The sequence below is a fragment of the Phaeodactylum tricornutum genome, chromosome 10 (genome assembly GCF_000150955.2).
Source record: "Phaeodactylum tricornutum CCAP 1055/1 chromosome 10, whole genome shotgun sequence".
Taxonomy (NCBI): domain Eukaryota; phylum Bacillariophyta; class Bacillariophyceae; order Surirellales; family Neidiaceae; genus Phaeodactylum; species Phaeodactylum tricornutum.
In genome coordinates this window covers 507,889-530,999 of record NC_011678.1, presented here as the reverse complement: position 1 = coordinate 530,999, position 23,111 = coordinate 507,889, and the positions used below count along the sequence as shown (strand labels likewise).

Here is a 23,111-nt window from a genome sequence, read left to right as displayed (position 1 = left end):
GAACCTGACATCCCTGTCGGAGGCGTATCGACTTGCTGTACAACTACGAACGTTCAGCCTATCAACCTAAATTGGACTCGGATTTAGCTTGGTGGCTTATTTCGTCAAAGTATCCGGGGTGTCGGCGCGAAATTGGGCGAGACGGTTCTGAGACATGGAGCGCTCGATCTGCCGACGCAAGTCCTCGATTTGGCGATTCTTTTCGGCCACTACAGCGTTCAAGTTCTGCACGTACCCGTTCAACTCCGAGACCTTTCGTTTGTAGTAATCCACATCGGATGAAACGTGGCTGTCAACCGAATGTGCAGTATTGGTATGTGAAAGAGGAAATGCTGAGAAATTGAAGGTAGGTAAAGGCTCCGTGCAAAACGATAACGCACCTATCAAAACTTTTGGCCAACGAAAGCGTCGCACGATGATCGCGTTCTATTCGGATTTTCTCTTGGACAACGCGTGCTAGTTTTGTTTTGACTTGACGAAGCTCGTCTTCATACAGAGTGGCCTTGCGTTTATGCCCCTCCGCCTGCCCCAGCGATTCGTTCTTTTGCGCTGTGACGACACCCAGTTCGGCACGGAGTCCAGCTTCCGAAACAGCAGCACGAGAGGCATCTCGAGCGTCTACCTTGGACGTTTCTCCTTGGCGCAGCAAGTTCTGTCGGAATGGGATGAAAACAAGTGTATAACGACGCATTGTTAAAGGAGAGCATTGCAGGTTTTTAACAGCCTGTCTAGGCATATAGGTAGCAGTCAGGACTGTGAAAAACAAGTACGCACCACAATAGTAGCTCGGCCTTTCGATTCGGCTAGACGAAGCCGTTCCAACTCGTCGTCTTTACCGTCAAGCTCGTCCTGGAGAAGCTTGCTTTCCCGAGCTTGGAACTCGGCGGCTTGGTAGGCCTCGGTACCGAGTTTAAGCAAGGCTTCAATTTCGGAACGAATGAGTTCGGCTGTTGTCTTCCAGGCGTTTGTATGGTCTGAGTTGGAGCTACCCCAAATCGCTTCGATTCGAGATTTCGGATCCTTGACAATGCTTTCAACGGCATTGTTCTTGTCGAGCTGCTGGTGACTACAGTTATTCCGTTCTTCGTCTTTGTTGTCGTCGCTGAACTGCTTTCGTCGTTCGGTCTCGCCATTTTCGTTCACAGGTATGTCCTTCTCTTGGGTAAATGCCAACTTTACCGTTCGCTGCGCTTGTTGAGCGAACACAGCGTTCGCCAATGCTGCATTGGCCATCGACTGGGGAGACAAGAGTGGTGAATTCGTTTCCATCGTCGTTTCGTCGCCCGGGGTGACCGGTGTACTGGGATTGCTTGTGGTAGATTTGTCTGACGGTGAACTTGCCATGATGTTTAGTAGCAAATCGGGTAAGGGATGTGGAATCAATGCGATGTGGCAATGGGGCTCTCAATAGAGTTCACGTGATTTTTTTCGGTTTCGGGTCGACTGGCCTGTCAAGCGTGTGATCAGATGCCTCTTTGCGAATACTTTGAAGAATACTGTAGGGAGGGAAATCATGTTGGCGCGAAAACGTTTCTCTAAGAAAATAGCTCACCGGAAAACAGGAAATTGAAGGGATTTTCTAATTCCGAGATGTGAGCTGTTATCTTGGTCGCCAAGGTAGGGTGTATGGAATGGTTCTGGATGATCTAGAAACCTCACCACGTACGACCCACAAGTATCTTAAGACGCTGATGCTGATTACCTAGAGTTTGAAAAGTAGTGGTTTAGGTTGTGTATCCCATGTGAAAGAAAAATTATTTAACAGTAGGCCCGTGGTAAAAGTGTTAGGAATCGTTGTTTTTGTCGTCGTTCTGGCGCTGCTGTGCATCTTGTTGACTAGCGCGTAGACCTGTGCCTGTTTGTTGCTGGTGCTGATATAGGAGTTGCTGCAAACTTTCTTCGGAAATGTCGTTCAAGCTCATATCGTTACTGCTACTTAAGATCATTCCCTTTAGCATCTCCACAGACGAAAGTCCCATGGAATTCAAATCCAGTTCGAGAGACTGATCTTCCAAAACAATGGTTTGGGACACAGAGTTGCCGCTTGCTACTGTGGGATGCGAAGAAAGGGTGGAATTTCCACTTGTATGAAAGCCCGACCCTTCTTCCGAACTGGACTTGGATGGTGTCGAACCGGACTTGCGTCGCCCCCGGAGCTCCGCAATGCTCAGAGAATTATCCGATGCGAACCGATTAACTGTGCGCGAAGTGGGTACTCCGAGTTCTGGAAGCGTGGACGCGGTTGCCATGAAGCGATTGTCGATAATTGGCCGGTCTGGCGGCCCCTGCCCATCAGGCACCGCTAGGGAATCGTTGCCCTTGTAGAAAGAAAACGTCGAGGAGTTCATAGTGGCAAAACTCATGTCGGCCACACTACCAGTCCCAATCGGTTCAATTGTACCCATTGTTTCCGTACTGGCATTGTACCTTTTGTTCTGGACATCGTTGTTCTCATTGGAGATTTTGCTCCTGCTAAAGGAATCCAGCATATCGTCCATATCCATAGAATTGCGATTGTCGCTGGAGCGCTCGAGTCCAATTTCCCGCGCACGGTGCATGCGAATTAGATCGCTCATGGTCATGCTACCACGACGGGGCTCCTCGCCACTAAAGACATCGCTAATAGCCAAACTAGCACGGTGGCTTCCGGGTAGCATATTCAGCATGCTATCTTCGTCGCCTCGCGGGGACTGCTGCCGTTGGTTTGGCTGTGATTGATCTTGCTGCACAGAGACAGTGTTGGTGTCTATCGCGTACTCTTCCCTATCTGAGATGAGATACTCACTTGAATCGGTTAAATATCGGTGATGGAATTGCGGCTGTTGATCTTGTTGCGATTGCCAGGGTGAGTTGAGTGTATGGCCTTCGGTCGACGTCACGGGCGAATGCGTGGACATGGAAGTCACAGCTTCATTCGCGAAAGGTGCGCTGGATATGGAGTGAATTGGGATCGGTTCGATGTTAGCAAAGGCTTGAATATCCGCTTCAATGTCTAGTGTCGCCCGTGGGTTGCTGGCGTTCGGTGTGGTTTTGGAACTCTCCGACCCCACGGAAGGTCCGGTGTCTCCCTTTTGCTTGTTCGGGTTCTGCCGAAGCGCTTGTTTTGCCTTTTCCATAACGGTGTCTTCGTCAACCTCGATCCATGCATCAATACCGTCGGGTATATGCAGACTAACCGGGTCGGTGGCTTCGATCTTTTTGAGAAATCGGCCTTTGTGTCGTAGCACCTGATCGACAATTTCCCGTGCTATGTTCGCTTTTGTTATGCGGTGATTCGTTGCCATGTACTCGTCCTTACGCGAGGCAACGAGCTGCCGAAACCGCACGTTGCCTTCGTGATCATTTGGCCCGGAACCGCGGCCGAACAACACATCGTGGGGGCTCAGTTCTGTGACGTAATCTGACATGATAACAGACGAAAGTGCGCTCACAACTGAAAATGGGAGAACGAGCGCAGATCGCCCCTGGTACGAAACTATACGGAGGGACAGCTACCGACAAAGTTCCAATGAAATGGAAGCAGAACTAGAGAATCGAGATGTATGACAGCACCACTAACGATGAGCAGCGCGCCAAAGAAGCAAACTTTCTCCAAAGGCATCCCCTGTGTTTTCCTCTACGGGTTGCGGTTGCGGTTGAGGCATCCGTCTGCTGCCGGTCGCGTTCTGGTAGCGGGTATGAATCTGTATTTTATATCTATGGTGAACGGTCTATATTCGAGTGCCGATGCGCTCGATCGGTACTACGTCAGAATCATTCTGCTACTCACAGTCACTGTGGAAAGCTGTATTCCAGGAGCTTCCCAAGGGACAAATGTAGGTTGCAACTCCTCGGCGGCAAAAATCGCAATTTCTTGAATTTGCAATAGTATTGTTCCGATACCCCGCAGCTGAAAGGTTTGTATATTTGAGAATCTTATTGCCTTGTCAAGATCAGATCGATTGAGTCTATGAAGGCTGACCATAAATCGAAAATACGGTCTGATATATGTATGTACAAACACAACTTGGGGTGTTTCTGAAATTAATATTTTAGAAAGCTGCCCCCGCAGCTTTCCAAATCTTCGAAGGTGATCCTTCTCCACAACTGGTTTCCACAACAGAAAAAATTCTGATCGTCAACGATCCATTTTGGTGTTGAGTGTAAATTGGCGTGTCGGAACCGTAGGGAAGTGTCAACCACATTTTTTGTGGCTCAATCATCATGGGAAGGCTATGACAGGCATCAACGAGCTCCTGCACATCTAGGTCTATAGCATCACGCCGAGAAATCTATTATGGATCTTTGTGCTAATGGTCATCCAGCCGTTTTTTCTTTCCCGCCGCTACAAAACTAACTTCCAACACCTCGGACCCGTCATCGTCATCCTTGCGCTTGTTGCTCTTGGTATGTTTGGAAGTACTTCTGGCGTTCGCTGGTGGATCCACAATTTCGACTGAGTTATCGTCGTTGTCAGCGGCCCCGAAGAAAGACAACAGGCCCGTTTGCTGGGTGGCCATTTTTTTCTGCTTCTTAGTAGTCGTTGAGGTAGTGGCGCCACTACTCGTAGCGGCTTTACGCACTCTATCACCGCTGCCGTCACTGTTGCGACGCTCATTCAAAACACCCGCATCATTTTTGCTACCGAGCATGTTTCGGCTTTGCTTGCTGCTAACCGGGAATTCAATCACATTGTGCAGCTCGCGGACTAACATGTTGGCGCGTAATTGGATAGCTCCTTTACTCAATTTTGCGTCGCTGAACGGCAAGGACGAATACTGCAAAGCGAACAAGGCGACCAAAATGCCATTAGCAAAAGCAGTCTGAAAGCCGCCATGTTTCGCGTGGTAGCAAGTTATGTCACAGTACGTACCCTATCGCGTTTACCAAAGGAAGCGGCTGTTTCAAGAATTCCCTGAAAGCCACTTTCGAGCAAACGTTCAAACATTAATAAATCATGCTGAATCGATTCCGGTGGTTCCGACGCCGCACCGCTCAAACCCCACCAATCCGGGCGTCTCTCCCATTTTTTCCCATTGATTTTGTCGCAACTTTTGGCAGCACTCCATACCCGGACTGTCAATTCATCGCCTTCATAGGTGGTAAACACGGATCGGAGCCGACTGAGCAAGGCAATTTGCCCAGCGATGGCCCTACAGTGTGACTTATCGAGTACGCATGCAACCTCGATGCTCTCCCTTTCCACCCGACCCAGATGCTGCAAAAAATCTACCGCTGTATACGCCAAAGGTTGCTGTGTCTCGTCCAAAAGCCCTAAAGATTCTGACCAGCGATGAGTCTCTCCTAAAAGCCATTGTAGTACCCTTGTACCGAGACCGTAGTCTGAAAAGGGAGTGAACGAAACTCCCAAGATTGGACCCATTAGTCGAAGTACTTTGGAAATCATCATAATTGCCTTCTTGGCGAGGCTTTCAGCATCCCGCGCATACTCAATAGCTTGCTGAAACGCAACGCCCAGCTTATCACCTATTTGTGACGCCTTCCAGAATTCGTGATTTGCCTTTGACAGCGCCTCCGTTGTCGCTTGATCCGCAACCATTTTCGACAAGGCTTCAACTACTTCACGAGTCCTATCGCGTCGCAAAGCTGCTTGGACGCGGTATGATTCGGCCAAGGACACCAAATGGCTGCCAGCCGAAACCCAGTTCAGCCTAGTCAACTTTGTCCTTTGTAATGGATGTGGACTTATTGAATTTTGCCAATGCTCGCTCCATATTGGAAGGCCATATGATGCAATGGTTTGCAAAATCATTGTTTCCACTTCGGTCAATTCCAGTGGAACAACTTTACTTAAGCCAGACAATCCAAGAGGCTTTCCCGAACCGCGATCAGCAACCATTTTGATACCGGCTTCGATAGCTCGCTCACCTGAAGTTTTGGTGAGTGGCCTAAGGACATCTGTGACTCTCGACGGGGGTTTACGAATTACTGGGGTCTTTGCTGTCGACAATTGAGTGGGTTTGGGCTTTTCGACCGGAAACAGGCTTTCACCTGCCCTACGCGGCTGCTGCGGTTTGCCTCCGAGCATTACTCGGATCAAATTTTTACACGCCCGCGCTTTTTTGGTAAAATTGCGATCGACTGTTTCGAGCTGTTGAAGAATGCGACTTGCTTCCTTGATGACATCTGATGAGACACCCACTTTGTTGTGCTTGGCTTTCTCCTCGGCGACTTCAAATAAGTTTCTAGCCTCAACAGCAGCCAAAGAACATAGTTCCTGAACCGATTCCTTAGTACTGGGCGTTTTGAGGATGCTGCTCAAAAGTTCGGATAAGAATAAATTCGAAACTTGAGTCTGGTCAATCATAGTGTAACCAAATGCTTCGTTGGTTTGTTCTTGAACGGATTTGTTGATTGCGTTGACCGCTTTCGTTTCCTTACTATTAATGAAAGTAGCAAGAAACCGGCTCAAGACGGCCTTCGCCCTTTTGACCAATTCCTTCTTAGGAGGCAATTCGGTGGCTTCGAATCTACTCATTTGGCCAACATTGTCGTTGGAAACTTTTTGGACTACCCAGGACTTTGACGTCATTGAGCTTTCGGGTGACACATTAGGTCGATCCGCCTCTTTTAGAGTATCCTCTACTAACTGGTAAGTTCGGGATAGCCTATCGACGTTTAGCCCCTTAACTTCATTCAGAAGTTTAGCGTGGTTGTTAAGAAAAGCTGCAACTCGAGCTGATGTATCCAGAATATAAGAAGATCCCGATTTATTGGTGCATTCAGCTGCCTCGCTAGATTTTGCGACAGTGTCAAATGGAGGTCCCCACTTCACCTCAGGGTCATCCGAAATAGCATGGCAGCTAGAGTCTTGATCAATCCAACCATGCTTGAGAATCGACTGAATCAAAACCGCGTCGTGCCGTGTTGTCCACTGAGAATGAGGTAGTGCAGTACGCTTATCGATAACAATGCACTCTCCAAGCCTTTCGACCCCCCGAAAATCGCCAGGCACGACGCCAGCATTGAGAACAAGAGCAGTAGCCATGTCCAGGACAATGCAAGTAGATAGTAACTTCCTTGGAAGCCGCACCGGTTGTGCTTTGGCGCGGTCGGCCACGAGCTGGAGGGGTGCATACTTTTGCAAGAATCGATTCAGTAAATCCCACGTAATCGACGTTGGCGAGAGGGCAAGATGCTCGGACCGCTCATTCTCTTTACCTTCCATCGTATTAAGCCGTTGAGTTTCGACTACTCCAAATATAGTGTCGACCATATTCGAAAGCTCTTTGTGATGACCTTTCACCGCTTTTAGAACTGTTTCCACCCCGGTGAACTGAAAGATACAAGCCAAAAGTTTAGTGTGGATCCTGGATCCAAGCAATTGGTAGCAGCAAAAGCTTACCTCTTCGTTCTTGAAGCTATAGCGTGTCTGGCCTGCGGCACTGCCATCTGCACTAATCATGGCTTTCCAACCACGGCTCTTTAGAGAAGGCCAGACATTGGCAGCAAATATTGATGATATGTCGTTCGTTTCAAGAAATGTTGATTCGTTCCTCTTTCTGAGTGCCTTATCAATTGCATCTTGATCGCGAGGAGCGTTCTGTTTTGCGTATGAAACCGCGTCTCGAAGAGCCTTCTCAGCCCACACTGCGTTAGCCTTCCAGAGTTTCGAGAACGTCCTGCGCCGAAGTTCTTCGACAGGAAGGTCTTTATCTCTAATTTCCGTCGACCGATCAACGGCCAAAGTTCCGCCATCTGCGTTTGCTGAAACTTCAAGCTTTTTCTCACTTGCACGCTCTTCTCGCTTTCTTGCTTGCACTGCGTCGTCTTCAGCAGTTTCCAAGAGTGCTGTTAGCACCATTGCCCAACACATTCGATGAGTCTGGATATTGCAAATTGTCAGAGTCCTTTCAATGAAGGCAAATTTTGATATTGATCAAACGACGTACCTCGAGCTCGCCGTGTTCCTCTCCGAACTCAAACTTCTCTAATATTGCTTTCGGCGAAAAATGACCGTATCCGTAGCGCAGCAGGAACTGTAAAAGAGCGTCAACATGATCTTTCTTCCACTCGTGAGGGAGCATGCCTCCCCATTTCGTCATTTCACCCCCTAAAGGTGTAGAAGAGGACTCGTCACTTTCGCTATCTGATTGCTCGTCGTCGCTGTAATTTAAGGAAGCTTCAAGACTGTGGAGGTACGCTTTTTCAGAATAATTCGTTTCTTTTCGTTGTCGCTTCGTGGCGAAATCGTCGGCGACATCATCTGCTTGGCCCTCCCCAACCATTTTTTTCCAGAAATCGGGATCTTCAATATCAACATCCTCCTGCGTTCCTTTCGCTGTGTCGGGAGTTCTTGCAACTTTGAAGCTTGCCTTTGAAAACGTGCTCCCTGCAGCACCGTTTTGTGTACCAGTTTTGTCATGCACGACCGTTCGGCTGCGGCGTTGTAATATTGAATCTAAATCTTGTCGCACAAAGCTATTTGATTCAGCCTCGGCGCTTCCTGCTTTGTCTTCGTTGAAAATTTCGTATGCGCCATGTCGCAATAACTTTTCAACTTCTTCTTTTGTTAGAGCTCCCTGTAAGAAAAAGATGTAAGAATGCATCGCACTCCCTATAGAAACCAGATTATTTGCTGACCATACCTCTCCCGACGACCCACTCTCAAATCCTTTAAGGACAGCCTGATCAAGTCCCATTTTCATCGAGCTCATATGAAACATTTGCATTTCGTACGTCTTTCTTGTCAAGAGGCGATATACTTTGACTTCCTTCGTCTGCCCAATTCGGTGACATCGCGCTTGGGCTTGCAAATCATTCTGCGGGTTCCAGTCTGAATCAAAAATAATGCTGAAAGGACCAAACCAAAATGTTAGGAATAAGAATGCTGCGTCTTCAATCGAGGATAATCGTGGTGGAAAACCTACCAAGTGTCGGCAGCAGTCAGGTTGATTCCGACCCCTAGGTTAGAAGTAAAAGGTAGAGCGTGAGCAGATTCTTGAGCTACTCATCGCTACACAATTGAAACACACTTACCACCGGCTCTTGTAGAAAGCATCATAATAAACGGTGGTTTTCTCCCATCAATCTCTGGGGCTTGGAATCTATCGATTGCTTGCTGTCGCCGTTTACCAGTGATGGAACCGTCAATGCGCTCAAACTTCATTTCCCGCATTGAAAAATAATCCTCAAGAATATCGAGCATAATCTTGAACTGTGAAAACACGAGTACTCGGTGTCCCTCGCTTTTGAGACGAGGGAGTAGCTTGTCTAGCAGGATCAGCTTTCCCGATCCTTGAACGAGAAAATCAGCTTCCGAAAGAGTAAGACTTCCTTTATTCCTAAACTCTTCTTCAACACCCTTGAGAAGAAAGACATGATTGCAACACTTTCGTAGCTGCATCGCAAGATTGTTGAGACTGGGACCGTCAAGAGCCTTTTTGTTGTTTTTGTGGAGAAATTTTACATTCTTTTCATACAATGCTCGGTAGTATTGCTTCTGGGACAATGTTAGCTCAACTTCAATCAAAGTCTCTTCTTTGGGTGGCACACTCTTCTCGACGTCTTCTTTCAGTCTCCGCAAAATGAATGGCCTTATTTCTTCGTGCAACTCATCAACGCGCTCTTTGCTTTTCATGTCGCCGTACTTCGTCATAAATTTGTCAACGTCGTCAAATCCATTAGGATCGATAAAATTCAGTAGCGTCCAAAATTCTTGGACATCATTTTGAATCGGTGTGCCGGTAAGCAGAATAATATGGTCAAACTTGAAGCGATTGTCTCGAAGATTGATAGCAAGCTTCGAGTTGTGGTTCTTTAACCGGTGCGCTTCATCGACAATCACGGCATCCCAGTCGACAGCCGTCAGTTCAACGAAGTCGTCCGCCACAATCATTTCGGGTGTCGTTATAACGACTTGAACCATCCAAGGAGATTCACCACTGCCTGGCTTTCTTGGCTTGCACTTTTTCAAATACAGCTGATTGAAACCAACCGTATTCTTTGGTCGGTCATCTTCGTATGCGAATTCAAGCTCCCTTATTAGCCGCCGGTCGTCACCTGATCCATGATACACAATCGTGTTTAGATCGGTCCACCTCTTGAATTCCCGCTCCCAATGTGAAAGAGTCGACAGCGGAGCGATCACCAGAAAGACACCGTTTCCGTTAAGGCGTGTCGCCATAATGTTGACAGTCCCGACAGTTTGGAGGGTCTTCCCGAGACCCATCTTTTGAAGAGAGAAAAGAGGCAGTAAGCGAATGCGCAGCAATTGAAGTGTACTTGTTAAAAAAAAATCTACATACCTCATCAGCCAGAATTGAAGATCGCTGATTAACATAATTCGACAGCATCCATGATATGCCTTCTGCCTGGTAGTCCCGGACTTGGCCACCGTTTTTGTACACGTTATCTTGCAGCTCGCGTTGAAATTTCTCAACCGCCTTTTCTTGTTGCGACTCGCTCAGAGAGCTCTTGGCACTAAAGATGGTGTACAACTTACGTCTTTCCTCTTCGTTTTCGCGAGAACGACGACGTGATTCGTTCGCTTTTGGTTTCTTACTTCGTAGCAAAAAGTCTTTTACAGGTTCTTTGTATTCAATTTCGTTCAAAATCAAGTCGCGTTCAAATTCGTATGAGCAGTCATTGTACGGAGTGTTGCCCCATTTGATCAAAAATTGGCGACCCATACCTTCTTCGTAGTGCGGATTAGTCTTGTCCATTACTATACCGAAGCTCGTCGATGTCCAGCGGTCTTCTTCTTCCGATGTAGTAGAAGCGTAGCCCTCTGGCCACTGTACTTCCAAGACACGTTCAATCTCGATATATGCTGGATCAAAGTAGTCCCCATCACAACGTTCGTCGGCCGAGAATAAGATTCCGTTGTGCGACTTTCGAAAAAAGGTTGAGAGATAGTTTTTCGCTCCGTCTATTTGCTCCATAAGATCAGATTCTTTTTCCCACGAGCAATGTAAATAGGACAGGTCGGACCATTTGACTAGAAATCGCTCCTCAAAAGCTGACTCGTCCAAGTCGGTCTGGGGTTTCTGAAACCAGCGCGAACCTGTGTCAACTTCGGAGGTGTTGTATGTTTTGCAAACTTCCTTCCATTTGGCGTGGGTATCCGTACGAGCAGCTAGTATGCGTTGCACCTTCAGTGGCGGCTCATCGCTTTCCTCTTCGGCATCTTCCTCGTCCGTCAGATCGTCGTTATCTCCTTCTTCGACGTAGGCCACAACAGAGGAAGAATCATTGTCGTTGCCGTCGTCGTCCGTTTCGAAGGCACCGCCAATGTGTGAAAGGCTGAGACGGGGACGAGCATGACAACGAGCTGGAGATTTGTGGGGTGTCGTTACCGTTCCCAGCGAGTCAATGACACCATCGTTCGGCAAACTACGAGCACTAGAGCGGGACTGGGCCGCGACTTTTGTATTGTTCTTGCCGTTGCTGTCATCCTTATCAGCTCTCTTGTTTTCGACCGAGCGGCCACGAAGCGGAGGCTTCTTTTTGTTGACACTGCTACTGGTCATTCTTTCTATCAAATCGCGATCATTGGACGGCTCCGCCATGCTCGCTTTGAATTTGGTAGACCGATTAGAAGTACGGCGTGACCCGTCAAGATCATTTACCTCGGATTTAGAAAGTGCGGTCTGGGACCTCCGGGAAGGGCGTTTTTGCCTTGCTACGTCCTCTGCCTCTTCCTCGTCTTCCTCAACGTCCCCCAACTCCTCGTCCTCTTCTGCAGACGTAGGATCGTCAGACTCGTTTCCTTCTATCGTGCCAGCATGGTCTCCCTCCTCATTCATTTCACCATAGTTGACCAGTTTGGTATTTCGTTTTGGAACGACAAGTTCGGTCTCATCATCGTCATTATTCTAAAGTCATTTTGCGATGAAGCCGCGAGTATGAGAGGACCATGAAAATGCACAACTTCGATGGTCGCGCATCAACCGAAACCTTGTAGTCGGCACATTGCTACTTTTCATCGAGTCCGCTCACAATATGACCAAATCTTTTACGTACCTTATTCTGGCGCGGCATTTGGGTCGTTCTCCTGAAGTCACGAGACTAGTAAAAGAATAACAACAACCGTATGAAAAGAAAAAGTATGTTGAAAGACGAATCAGCAATGTTGGCTCGTGAGGTACGGCACCTTTGGAACGATGTCTCCCACTGCTGCTGGGCCTCACTCAGACTACTCGTTTGCAAAGAAAGGCTAGAATTACAAGCATCCAACGGACACGTTCCACTTTTACGGCTGAAAACAAAACCTGACTACCGGTTATAATAGATATCTCGTCACAACCGGTACTCAAAGACGGCCTGGCGCGATACCATTTATAAAGTTCGTTTCGAAACGAACTACCCGCGCCTTTTCGCGCGTCTGCCGGAAAAACTAGTGTTTGTCCAAAAAAAAATAGGCTTTGTTCGGTGGAGAGAGGCAAAAGCTGTTAATCAGGTCATGGGTTTCGTTCGCTATTCCCTGAATGACTCGAGGTAGCATAACGGATTGGCCGCCCACGAAAGTGAGAGACTAACGTCGTTACGAGGCGAAGAATCCTCACTATGCCGCTCACATTATGATCGCAACGCGATAAACGTAGCCTATTTGACTCGCAAACTTGGTCAATTGCAAGTTGAGACCTGGAATCATAGTAAATTGTAGTACTTTAGGCAAACAAAGTCAACTACATCTATATTTCCTAACTTTGCGCTACCTCAAACAGTTTAACTGACTGGACACAGCGTACTCTTTCGATATCGACTCAAACTCCCTCTGTAAGTTACATAGCCATAGGCTTGGAATCATCTTCCTTAATGGTCCCATCCATGCTCACGTGCATGCGTGCGGCAATTTCTTGTGTTGTCTGCCGTGACCGTTTTAGTTTTTGACGAAAGGCTTCTTTCGCTGCGGCTGACAGTCGCTTGCCCGCATCGGATCGACGTTTGCGTTCGACTTCGCCCCGACGTTCGCAAACGGCGTTGACCAGCGTTTGATGAAAGTTGCGCTCGCGGCCCCAAGCATGCGACAGATTCTTAAAATTGGCGTACGGCGTACCGCCACTCAACAAGAGTATTTCCACCAAAGCCTAAAACGAAGCCAGCAGAATATGGTTAGAAGGAACACGAATGAAATCCGGCGACTCTAACTGTAAAAGTACCGTGAGATACAGTCCTCCGAACGGGTTACCACTGCCCAGACAAGAGCACCCTGGAAATGTTTCGCTTCGCCATCGCACTGATATATGCACAGAGAAGACCTACCAACTGTCGTTCCCAGGGTTCCAACTGGGCCGAAAGACTCGTAACGGGAAACATTCCCCGGGCCCGTCGTTCTGTATTGCGGTGCCAGCCTGATTCCTTGTGCGCGTTATCATGTAAGTAATTTATCAAGGGCATGACATGACCCGTTTCGGAAGAGCCCCCAGTATTCCACGATGCCTCTGCTGCCGCGTGCGGATGCAAAGATGCCGTTCTCGACTCCTCGAAATCATGCTCCTCGTCGCCCTCGTTATCTCCCTGACTGAGAGAACGTGCCCCTGAAGTCAAATGCGGACGGTAGGCTATAGAGGCCGGCAGGATACTGTCGTACACCGATTCCCCCTCTGGTGCTGGCGGTATCTTCTCCATTTCGTTGCGGGGATCTGGGAAGTGCAGTGCCTGCACGGGTTGAAAATTCAAAAAGACGTGATGAGAGAAAGAACTCGCAATTTCGTCGAGTGCAGCTCAACTTTGACGAACGCACGTACCTTCCAATGTCGCTTGCACATTCCGTCGTGCGTTCCTTGTGCTTGTTTTTGGCAGCCTTCCACCCGACATCGCTTGGGTTTGGCCCCATGTCTCTGACAGTGGCCCTGACTTTTAATAACGCGATTACATCCCGGAAATCGACAAAGCCGTTTAGCTTTCTTGCCGGCGAGATCCATCATCACGTCACCAGTGATGCTGGATACTCGGTCGTAGGAAGAATCGTATGGCACCTCCGATGGGTGTGAAACTCGCGCGTTTTCTTCGACGCGGTGTTCTTGTAATGTACTCATCCAACCAGCAAACCCACCAGATAAGAGAGCGCTCTAACTAGTTGGATGCTACCTCGCGAGGCAAGTACTACGGAAAGAGACTTCGCAACCCAAAAAAGAGCTCTCCACTTTTATGGTTTTGTTTCTGATTTTCAGATCTCACGATTCCAAGACGCGATTGTCGTCCTATAGCACGGTATGGAATAGGGATAGCAGAGGTGGAACCACGGCGCAACGCGAGTTCTGCGAAAGAGCTCGCACACGCTGGGTGAGCAGGAGGGACTGTAGGGGGCACATGCTACAGGTCTGCTTTACTACTTGAGAGGAAGGTAGAGTAGGAGGTAGATACTCAGCGAGAGCTCGTTCGAGCCGAAGGAGCGGGAGCTCGAACTCGTTTCGTCTGACCGTGACGTCTACTTCCGTTTCCGAACCTGTTCGCTTTTAAATATAACGGTTTCATTTACTTTTAACCGCAAAATTGGAAAGTCACGCGCTGACTCTGAATTCTGCATCGCCGTCCAATCGGAACGGTGGTTCAAAAATGGCGGATCCTCGCCCGGAGTCAATCTCTTCGCCAACGACCATGGCGGGGCTATCTGTTCACTGTAAACGAGTTCACGTTGTTTTCACTGTCCGCAAGGTCTCCTTTAGTTGGTGTCCGAAGATTCACGAAATAAAAATTCCAAAGGAACGGTGTCTTCCTGCTTTTTCGAAAATAAGTTACTCTTAGGGACATCGCGCTGCTTGTTTCTTCTTACGTTTACGGTTAGTTGCTTTTTAAGGAATACCCACCAATTCTTATCTCTGCGGTGGTTACTATCCGATGGGTAGTTTCCTTTCATACCAGAATCGAAGAAAGAAAAACGACTAACCGGGATCACAGCGCAGCTGTGTATTGAGTCGCTTGGTACAATGACTTCCAAAGCCTTTTTCAAATCCTCTATCGCCCCGAAACTAGTTCAGCGGGTCGACATGGGACGAAAAGCCGTGGAAGTTTGGACTACCACTTGCATTGTTTCTAATTTCGGTGAGAAAACTGATGCCAACTGCTCCATTCTCATCAACCCATCGAATCCCGAACTTTCCGGCGTATCCAACTTTCCTTACTTTCCCAAAGGCGGTCCGGTACCTCGTGATAAGCCTCGATCAATGCACAAGGACTGGCAACCACTGGGTTTTGTCTCTACGTGGGGCGGCATGGAAGTCGGTACCGGAATGATGTTTCCTGTCTCCGTCGTAGATGGACTCGTACATCAAATGGGTGGTTGGAAACTCCAGGCCGAGTGCGCATGGCTTCGTCTTACCAAAACCGAACCGTGCCCGATCGGCAGCGCCGTCGCAACTACGGCCGGCAACGATCGACTTGCGGCCCATTACCGCAGCGTCATCCATACGACCCCACCGTTCTACGATCATTCTGATAGTCCCAAAGTGTCTCTGCGGCAGTGCTACAAGTCGGCGACGGAGTTGGCCTTTGCGGATTCATCGATAGCACGCGTAGCCGTGCCTCTTTTAGGATCCGGCGCCAGAGGGTTCCCAATGGCAGTGGCTATCGATGTAGCAGCCGAAGCGAGCGTGGAGTGGGCGCGCTGTGTAAACGATTCGATGGATGATGGTGTAATTGGAGAGAAGACGCTAGTGTTTGGTCTTTTGGAAGACTCATACGCAGAGCAATTATTGGAACACATAGAACGGCTCCGAACATAATAGCACCATTCTTTATGCTTCGTCGTCCTATAAAACCGAAAACCGACGACACGGCTAGCCAAGAACGATAGACATGTCGATGTAGTAGTACTTGCATTTTTATACTATACTTTCACTTGTAACATTGGAGCGACCTGGAGTTGCAGTATTTCTTGTACAGCTTTGCGGATCTCGTCACTCTGAACAAGAACAAGACTGCACAGTATCGGAAAGAATTCCTGGAGATGCAAGGAAAATTGATCTTCTTCAACAGAGCGAATGAGTTTCAAAAGATTGACCACAACTGTTCCAAAGAAAGTGCAATATAAGGCGACTTTGCCGCCGCTTTCTTGGAGATTACGCCAGACATTCGGGTCGATTAAATGACCATCTTTCTCTTCCGACTCGAGGAATTTGTTTGTGACTTCTTTAATTGCTGCCATGACATGCGGTTCCGCGAACATCTTGCGACCCCATTCCTCTACTTGCAGGGTTCCTCTACCTTGCTTATGCAAATATAGAGGGGACAGAAGACTCACCAATGCCTGAGTTGCGCTGGCTTCTTGGGCCAAAAAGAACATCGCGCTGCCATGCAAGTGAGAAAGCCTAGCTGCACTCTCCAAGGCTTGCTCCACTTCGGCAACACCGTCTCCCCAATCATGGAACAACGCTTCCTGGAACGCTGTGGCAACATCCTCGTCTCGTGCTGCTTCCTGTGCTGCCGCCCTACACCCGTTCAGCGTCTTGAGAAGCTCTACCACTACATTTTCGGGTAAGAAGAGAACAAAATCTTCGATGAGTACTGCCAATGATTCCTGAAGACAGTGAGCTGCGACGCATCGAATCTTTAATATGGGGACAAGCTCTTGCCAGTAAGCATTCGGCACTAAAAAGTTGAGAACATCGGTCATGAGATTTATCAAAATAGTAAGGTGTGCAAGATAAAGTAAACCTACCATTCACTTCACGGGGGATGCCGCCGCTGAGACGAAGTCGATCTTGACCTGTGCTTGGCACCGATGATATGTCTCTGTCGTCCTCTAGGGGAATCACTTTTCGGACCGACCCTTCAACTGGACTGAAGAGGGATGCGCCAAAATCCAAAGAGATAACATTCATCTCCAAGAAAATATCTGCCCCGCCTTCAATCTCTGCACGATAGCGATCGTTTCTGTTCTTAACTATGAGCCCTTTTCCATACGGAGTTGTGATTGGAATATCGTCAACATCATCCAAACTGTCCGTGTCCGTGTCTTTTGACTTCTGCACAACAAGCGCTTTCTCCTTGCGATGCACCAAACTCTTACATGTGTCCATTTGAATTCGCGAGCTTTCCGAAAGTAGCTTAGAAAAAAGCAAACAGACAGAAATTGACCATGCGGTGGCTTCACTGCTTTCAAGTTTCGGTGAAAACTCCGCCAAGCGCTTAGGAAAGCGACGCATTTCTTGACATGCGATTCGCACCAACGCTTCGCATGGAGTCCATGTTGGATTGTCACGGCCAAGATACCAAAGTGTGTACTGATTACATATTAAAGACCAAACTTTTTCACGCCCGTCAAGCCCTCTTTCGAGACAAAGTTCACTCACAATATCAGTTAAGAGTCCCAGAGCCACCGGCGCAGTAGTTGCAATCCAACTGTCTGGGAAAGCTTGCTCGATGACCTTCGGAGCGACAGCAGCAGCTTTCTTTGCCAAGATAAAGGCACGACGTAGGTCTCCGTCACCACAGTGTCTCAAGTCGGAGAAACTAGCCTCAAGCATTAATTCGGCTGGGCCCAAAGATCGACTGTGAGGGGTTGTATTCATTGCCTCAAAACGAAGTAGTGAAACATCGTCAGGAGGGGGTGGAATAGGATATGGATCGACCAAAAAATCAATGTTGGAAATAGAAGGTGATTCCGACGTGACACTGACAACAGAACCTTTATCTGCTTCCGCGCCGGCCTGAATAGCAGGAATTACTGTATATTTGAGAATGGCGGCAATTTGATTAGTCGAGAAGATATGTCCGTGTCGGAGTAAGATAGCTCGTAAGGCTAAAACACTTCCTCGTTGAATAATGCAGCCAACACCACCCGCGCTACTTCTTAAAGTGGAACGAATGCCATCAGCTAAGCCTTCAAGCAGTGGTCGCCAAAGAACCATTTCAAGGGCTTCAGTCCTATCTAGTTCCGGGTACGTATAGCCGGCCTCTTCTCGGTCTTCAAACTGAAATTTGGAAATGTGTTAGAGTATACTACAATCCCGAAAGTAATTCCTTCAGCTGTGGTGCGTACCTGTTCACCAGATACTGGAGGAAGAATTCGTTTCGCTGCTAGTAAATCAGAATAAATAGCAGTATGGCAAAATGCTCTCATGGATAATCCCGCAGGTCTAGGCGAGTCTGTATCCTCCCTCTGTACGAAAGATAGCGATGCCTTGCAGAGCCCGACAAAGTCGTCAACGTTTGAATTTCGATTTCGACGTTCCAGAGCTGATAGGGCTTCGAGATCATTTACCAATGTAGTGTCTTCCAGAGGGATGAATAAATCATTCAGGTGGTCGTCAAGTAAGCGCTGAAGAGTTGCAAGCCCCAGGTAATCAATCTTTTCACTTGGATCTGTTGCTGACCTGGTCAATATAGAAAATACAACCTTCCAACCGCTGCGAAGATTGTAGGCTTTCGTCCGAATCATATTGTCGATACATCGCAGAACAAGTTCGCGTCCGTCTTCTCTGCTGCAAGGATCTTCCATTACAACCAAAAATGGCTTTAAAAACAAACGCTGAAAATTGAACTCCGAAAGTTCGGGTTTCTCCAAGAATTTGAAACTCAACTGTTTCAACGAGTCAATTGCAAACACACTGACAAAAGCGTTTTCATGGCATGCTATCTTTGCAAAATAATCGGCCATCATCACCCATATTTGAGCCCAAACGAGACGGGGACGTACGTTCATGTTATAATCCGCTACCTCGACTAGACGCTGCAACGAGAAAATCGCAGGTCCATCGCCGATTTTCTTTGTGGCCTCAGTTCCGTTTCCGGTTGGCTCCATGCCCGTGATGCCTTGCTTTGAGTTACCAGCAATTTCAGATTCAGACACAGCGATGAGTTCGGATATAAAGTGACCGAGGCTTTTCGCTGAAAGGCTCACGGAGGAAGAGAAAACCTTAAAAATTAAAACCTCCTGGACCGCTTCCAGTACGGCGCGGCCATTACTCTCTTCTGCTTCACGACCACGATTAGGAGTCGCAGCTTTCTTTGCTTTCTCTTTTTCGACCAAAAAGGACTCGTCTGAGTCGAGGCCTGACGCTGTGAGTCTCAGGCGAGCTAATTGCGATATACACTGTAGCACCGGCCCCCAACTTTCATTAAGGAAGTCGCCGTCAATGACAGCAATGCTCAATAAAGTCCGAATGCTCTCCACATTCTTCCGCTTCATCTCTTTCAATGAACCGAGAAAGGTAAATTTCGCAAGCGACGAGACGAATGTATCCCGGGCGAGAGACATCTTACTGTGCGCAGCGATGCGGACAGCGTACACGAAACCGTTCAAGCAAACGGCCACGGCACGCTCATCGTCGGAACATTCCAAGACTTGCGACAAAATCCCTATCATCGGTCCCCATGTCACGTCGAACATTGGTTTTACCACGTCCGAAGGAGAAATAGTATCCGTCAGTGAAGTCGCCTGTGAGCGGTTGTTCTGGTCAGGGCGACGCCGAATTAGACGCTGAGTCACAGCCATCATTTCGTTTTTTTCCTTTTTGAACATTTCACGCTTTTTGTCATCAGCTGTGGATCTCGAGAATGTTGAGCGTTCAAAAAACACAGATGTATCGAAGATTTGCTTGTGAGCGCCTGCTTTTTCCCGCGCGGCATCGTCTTCTTTCAGACTGAATGGCTGTTCTTTGATTCTGTCAAAAATTTCTTCCAAGAATTCCTTCGGTAAGTCACCACCATCTTGGCCAATACCACTATTATTCCGAACGAATGAATCAACCGTCATCCGCCGTTCGGGTTTGATGCTGGGATTGTGTAAATCAGTGTTCAGCATGATGACTGAAAAAGCCAAAATGAATGCAGTATCGGCCGACGGAAAGAGGTCGGGATTTTGGGAAGTGAACTTTTCGGCAAACTTTTCCATAATGCGGTCGATCTTCTGTGCTTCACCCGGCAGACGAAAACCAGAAAGAAACAACCGAATAGCCTCGTCAAAAGGCAAGCCAGACAAATCCAAAGCGTCAGCATAGTGATGAAGAATCCTTACCCAAAATCCCGGACCGCCGTTGTCGGATTCCAGACCTTCTTCCTTGACAAAGGCAGCGTCGGGTTCACGCCCAAGCGCCTCACCCATTTGGGTCTTGTCCAGCTTGTCCCTGTTACGCAAGAAAAACAGAGCAATATCTCGTGCATTCCGTCGAACAAAACCGTTGGCGATGAAGAAAGCTAGGCCACCTTTCAGTGAGAGCGTAAACTTGACAGCCCCGATCTCAAAGTTCTGCTCTGCGTTTCGTTTCATTTCGAAGGCATCAACAATCCTTCCCGCCACTTGAGCGCTTCGATTTCCCTCTGCGCTTTCGTTCCCGTCGGATTTTGGCAATTCCTCGGACACTACACTAGACGCACTTGATGCTGTCGACGGGTGGATAGGTGACTTGCTGGTCGCAGCCAAACCTACGTCTAGTTGCAAAATACCACGAATTGCAGCTCCAGCCGTGTCATCCGTATCATCCTCTCCTCCCGGAAGCGCCAGTGCGCGTAAAAACGCTTTGAGAATAGTCACGAGCACTTCCATACCAGCCAAACTAAGCTCGAACTCTTCTTCCGCTTCTTTCTTCGTAAATGAACTCGAAAGCGTTGTGGTAGCCTTTCCGCCAAGTTTGGTCAATTGATGGACAATATCCTTGTAAAGATTCATTGCATTGAAGTCACAGTCGTAGTTCAGAAAGATTTGGGTTAACAACGTTGGATCCCGGCACAAGGATCGCAATGATTCCAAAACGAGGGCCTTTTGCTTGAAACTTGAATTCGGAGAATCCAACACGCGCAGAAATATGTTTGACAAAAAGACTTCAATTTCTTGCTTCAAATGGCCCTTAAACTTGTGAACCTTAAACAACAGAGCGACATGCCGTGTTAGAAAACACATGCCTCACGGAGAATCTTGATCACTTTAGCAAAGAATGGCACACCAATAATAGTAGCACATACCAGTATCAAGAATATCTTTTGGGACAAGAAAGCCACTTGAGTTTGATGCGACATACAGTTTTGCAAGAGACTAACGCACAAATAATGTTGCACCAGGTGCAAAAAGCGCGGTTCGCGTCCAAAAGCATCCCCACAATAATCCAGACTGGACAGAATCAAATCGAGTGACAAGAGTTTGTTATTCAAAGCCATAGGGTCCGTTGCGTTGCTGCTTGTGGAAAAAAGTCGGTTGGAAGTGGTGTTCGATTCCGAATCTGTGGTATCGGCGGGTAATTCCTTGGCACTCATTTTGCACAAGGCGCGGAACAAAACGTAGCTATCGGTATGATACTGAGAAGTAAATGGAGGCGGACGGTACGTGCCGGTGTTGTCGCTCCCGTTGCTACCAGTGGAAAGATCAATTTGCGAGGCCAACGTCGCTGACGTATCGGTAGCAATTTCCGTCTCGCTGGCTTCCGACCCGACCAAGTGATGCCGACGGCTCCGCACAATAACGTCGTATGCTTCCATGCGCGAAAAGACGGAGCGCAGCATGTCGAGCAACGCAGCTTTGGACATGTCCTTGGCGGTTTGTGATTTCGTCACCAGAAAGACGTGAAAGGTTGCTTTCAAACACAACAGCATGGATGCTTCATGCACGCCACATTTGGGAGACGTCATGATGGACGTTAACGTTTTGATCAAGCAAATGTGAATGACATCGACGTTTAAAATTTCCGAACACTTGGCGACACTCTCTAAGAGACGATGCAACAAAGAGGACGACGGGGCGCTGAGTTCTTGCACCACCGTATCATCCGTCTCGTTTTCCGTAGAAACGGCTGTTTGGGATCCTGATCCGGATACGTCATCCCTTCCTCCCGCTCGACCCGACACGTACCGGTAAGAGACCAACAGGTTGATAGCATCCAGGATATACTCCACCGATTTGTTCGTTTTGGAGGGATGCTGCAGAATCTGCATGAGCACTTCGAGCGTGGAGACGACGGACTCGTGGACCGGTTCGCGCGTTTGGGGATCGTCTTTGGGGATGCCGTCATCGTCATAGTCACTCGTAGGCGCCGGTGGTTTTTCCAAACCCGGTATCGCTCCCGGTTGTTCTGGTGGTACTGAGGTGGGCTCAACTTGGTCCGTTTCGGCGGGATGTTCCGTGATCTCTTCCACCGCGGCATCCTCGCTGGCGTGCGCCTTCACGTCTGGAATACGAGGGGCTTCCTCCGGGGGTTCCGCAACTTCCGTTTCGATAGTTGTTTCCGACTGGGTTTCTTCTTCTTCCGTTTCCTCGCTGAGTAGTGTTGTGTCGTTCGTCACTGTTTTGACATCAGCCTCGGTGTGGACTCCGTCCATTGGAGACTTACTTATCGTATGGCCGGCATTGGCCCGAGAGGTTGCCTGCGCCGCCCCCGTCTCGGGGTTTGTTGTCGTACCAGCTTTGGATGGAGGCCAATCTTCCGTCAGAAACGTTCGAAGCGCTAAAATAGCCGACTGAAGATTCGTATTGACATCCTGTCGTCGTGGCCCAAAGAGGACAAAAAGAAACGAACAAGTTGCATGCGTTAGAATCTGGCTCGTGTAATTCTTGCACGAATATCGTTTCACGCAACGTTCGCACGGTACATGACTTACCTTGGTTTTCCGCGTGCGGGTCTCCCGGAGTAACTTTTCCAACAAGGGTAGGAGCTTGGAATGCAGAAAAAGAGTGTGTGGATTGATTGCTATGCCATTCTTGCCCGGCACGTCACCCGACGCGAGGCCCAAGCCTTTGAACCCACCGCTCCAGGCATCCAACATGGATCCGTCGTTGTTTTAGAAACTGTCAAAGCCGCAGTCGGGGGACAGTTGTTCCCGATCGGCGGTCGCAACTCGGACGGGGAGGGAAAATCAAAAAGGGGAGGACAGTCTCTCGGTAGAAGTCGTAGTAAAGGGACGACGAGCACGTCGTTGGGGTGGTATGCGGGAGGCGGATATGGTAGAGTGGTAGGTAGGTAGATAGATCGCGGAAACGCCAAGGCGTTCACGGTATCGCGTACCCCGGCCGCCTGCGGGAACGAACGCCGAAACGTCCGTTGGGAATCCTTTCGAGTGGGAATGACGCCAACAACACGACTAACCTACCACGCGCGAATTGGCTCTCGCTCTCTTGGATTCGGGTAGTGACAGGGACAGACGGAACGAATCTTCCATTCTTTTTAACTCCGGGTAAGCTATCATAAAACCGTCTGTAATTGACGGTCCGGTCCGTGTTCGGATTCCACTTGGAAATT

General features: G+C 48.5%; 6 protein-coding genes across 6 annotated transcripts; 1 reads left to right on the top strand and 5 right to left on the bottom strand.

Moving 5' to 3' along the window:
• Positions 1 to 96: 96 nt before the first annotated feature.
• PHATRDRAFT_36468 (predicted protein) lies at positions 97 to 1,344 on the bottom strand (the record flags this gene model as incomplete). The annotated part of the gene is made up of 3 exons (XM_002180813.1): positions 97 to 289; positions 381 to 724; positions 775 to 1,344. The coding sequence occupies 3 exons, from the start codon at positions 1,342 to 1,344 to the stop codon at positions 97 to 99; spliced, it is 1,107 nt and encodes a 368-aa protein (XP_002180849.1).
• A 379-nt stretch (positions 1,345 to 1,723) lies between these two features.
• Positions 1,724 to 3,964, bottom strand: PHATRDRAFT_46499 (predicted protein; the record flags this gene model as incomplete). Its single annotated transcript, XM_002180812.1, has 3 exons — positions 1,724 to 3,475; positions 3,560 to 3,683; positions 3,770 to 3,964. 3 exons carry the CDS (start codon positions 3,962 to 3,964, stop codon positions 1,785 to 1,787), a joined length of 2,010 nt encoding a protein of 669 aa, XP_002180848.1. The 3' UTR covers positions 1,724 to 1,784.
• Positions 3,965 to 8,618: 4,654 nt separating this feature from the next.
• Positions 8,619 to 10,406, bottom strand: PHATRDRAFT_13093 (predicted protein; the record flags this gene model as incomplete). The annotated part of the gene is made up of 5 exons (XM_002180811.1): positions 8,619 to 8,793; positions 8,871 to 8,904; positions 8,980 to 9,858; positions 9,934 to 10,171; positions 10,248 to 10,406. Coding segments are annotated over 5 exons (1,485 nt in total), but the record flags the coding sequence as incomplete, so codon positions are not given.
• A 2,186-nt stretch (positions 10,407 to 12,592) lies between these two features.
• Positions 12,593 to 14,145, bottom strand: PHATRDRAFT_46497 (predicted protein). The gene is made up of 3 exons (XM_002180810.1): positions 13,692 to 14,145; positions 13,207 to 13,602; positions 12,593 to 13,031 (listed from the first exon to the last, which is right to left on the bottom strand). The coding sequence occupies exons 1-3, from the start codon at positions 13,980 to 13,982 to the stop codon at positions 12,726 to 12,728; spliced, it is 993 nt and encodes a 330-aa protein (XP_002180846.1). The 5' UTR covers positions 13,983 to 14,145; the 3' UTR covers positions 12,593 to 12,725.
• Positions 14,146 to 14,539: 394 nt separating this feature from the next.
• Positions 14,540 to 15,768, top strand: PHATRDRAFT_46496 (predicted protein). Its single transcript, XM_002180986.1, has one exon. The coding sequence runs from the start codon at positions 14,874 to 14,876 to the stop codon at positions 15,666 to 15,668; it is 795 nt and encodes a 264-aa protein (XP_002181022.1). The 5' UTR covers positions 14,540 to 14,873; the 3' UTR covers positions 15,669 to 15,768.
• On the bottom strand, positions 15,738 to 22,638 carry Sec7D (predicted protein; the record flags this gene model as incomplete). Its single annotated transcript, XM_002180809.1, has 5 exons — positions 15,738 to 16,533; positions 16,604 to 17,858; positions 17,927 to 20,746; positions 20,848 to 22,353; positions 22,474 to 22,638. The coding sequence occupies 5 exons, from the start codon at positions 22,636 to 22,638 to the stop codon at positions 15,773 to 15,775; spliced, it is 6,507 nt and encodes a 2,168-aa protein (XP_002180845.1). The 3' UTR covers positions 15,738 to 15,772.
• Between the last annotated feature and the right edge of the window lie 473 nt (positions 22,639 to 23,111).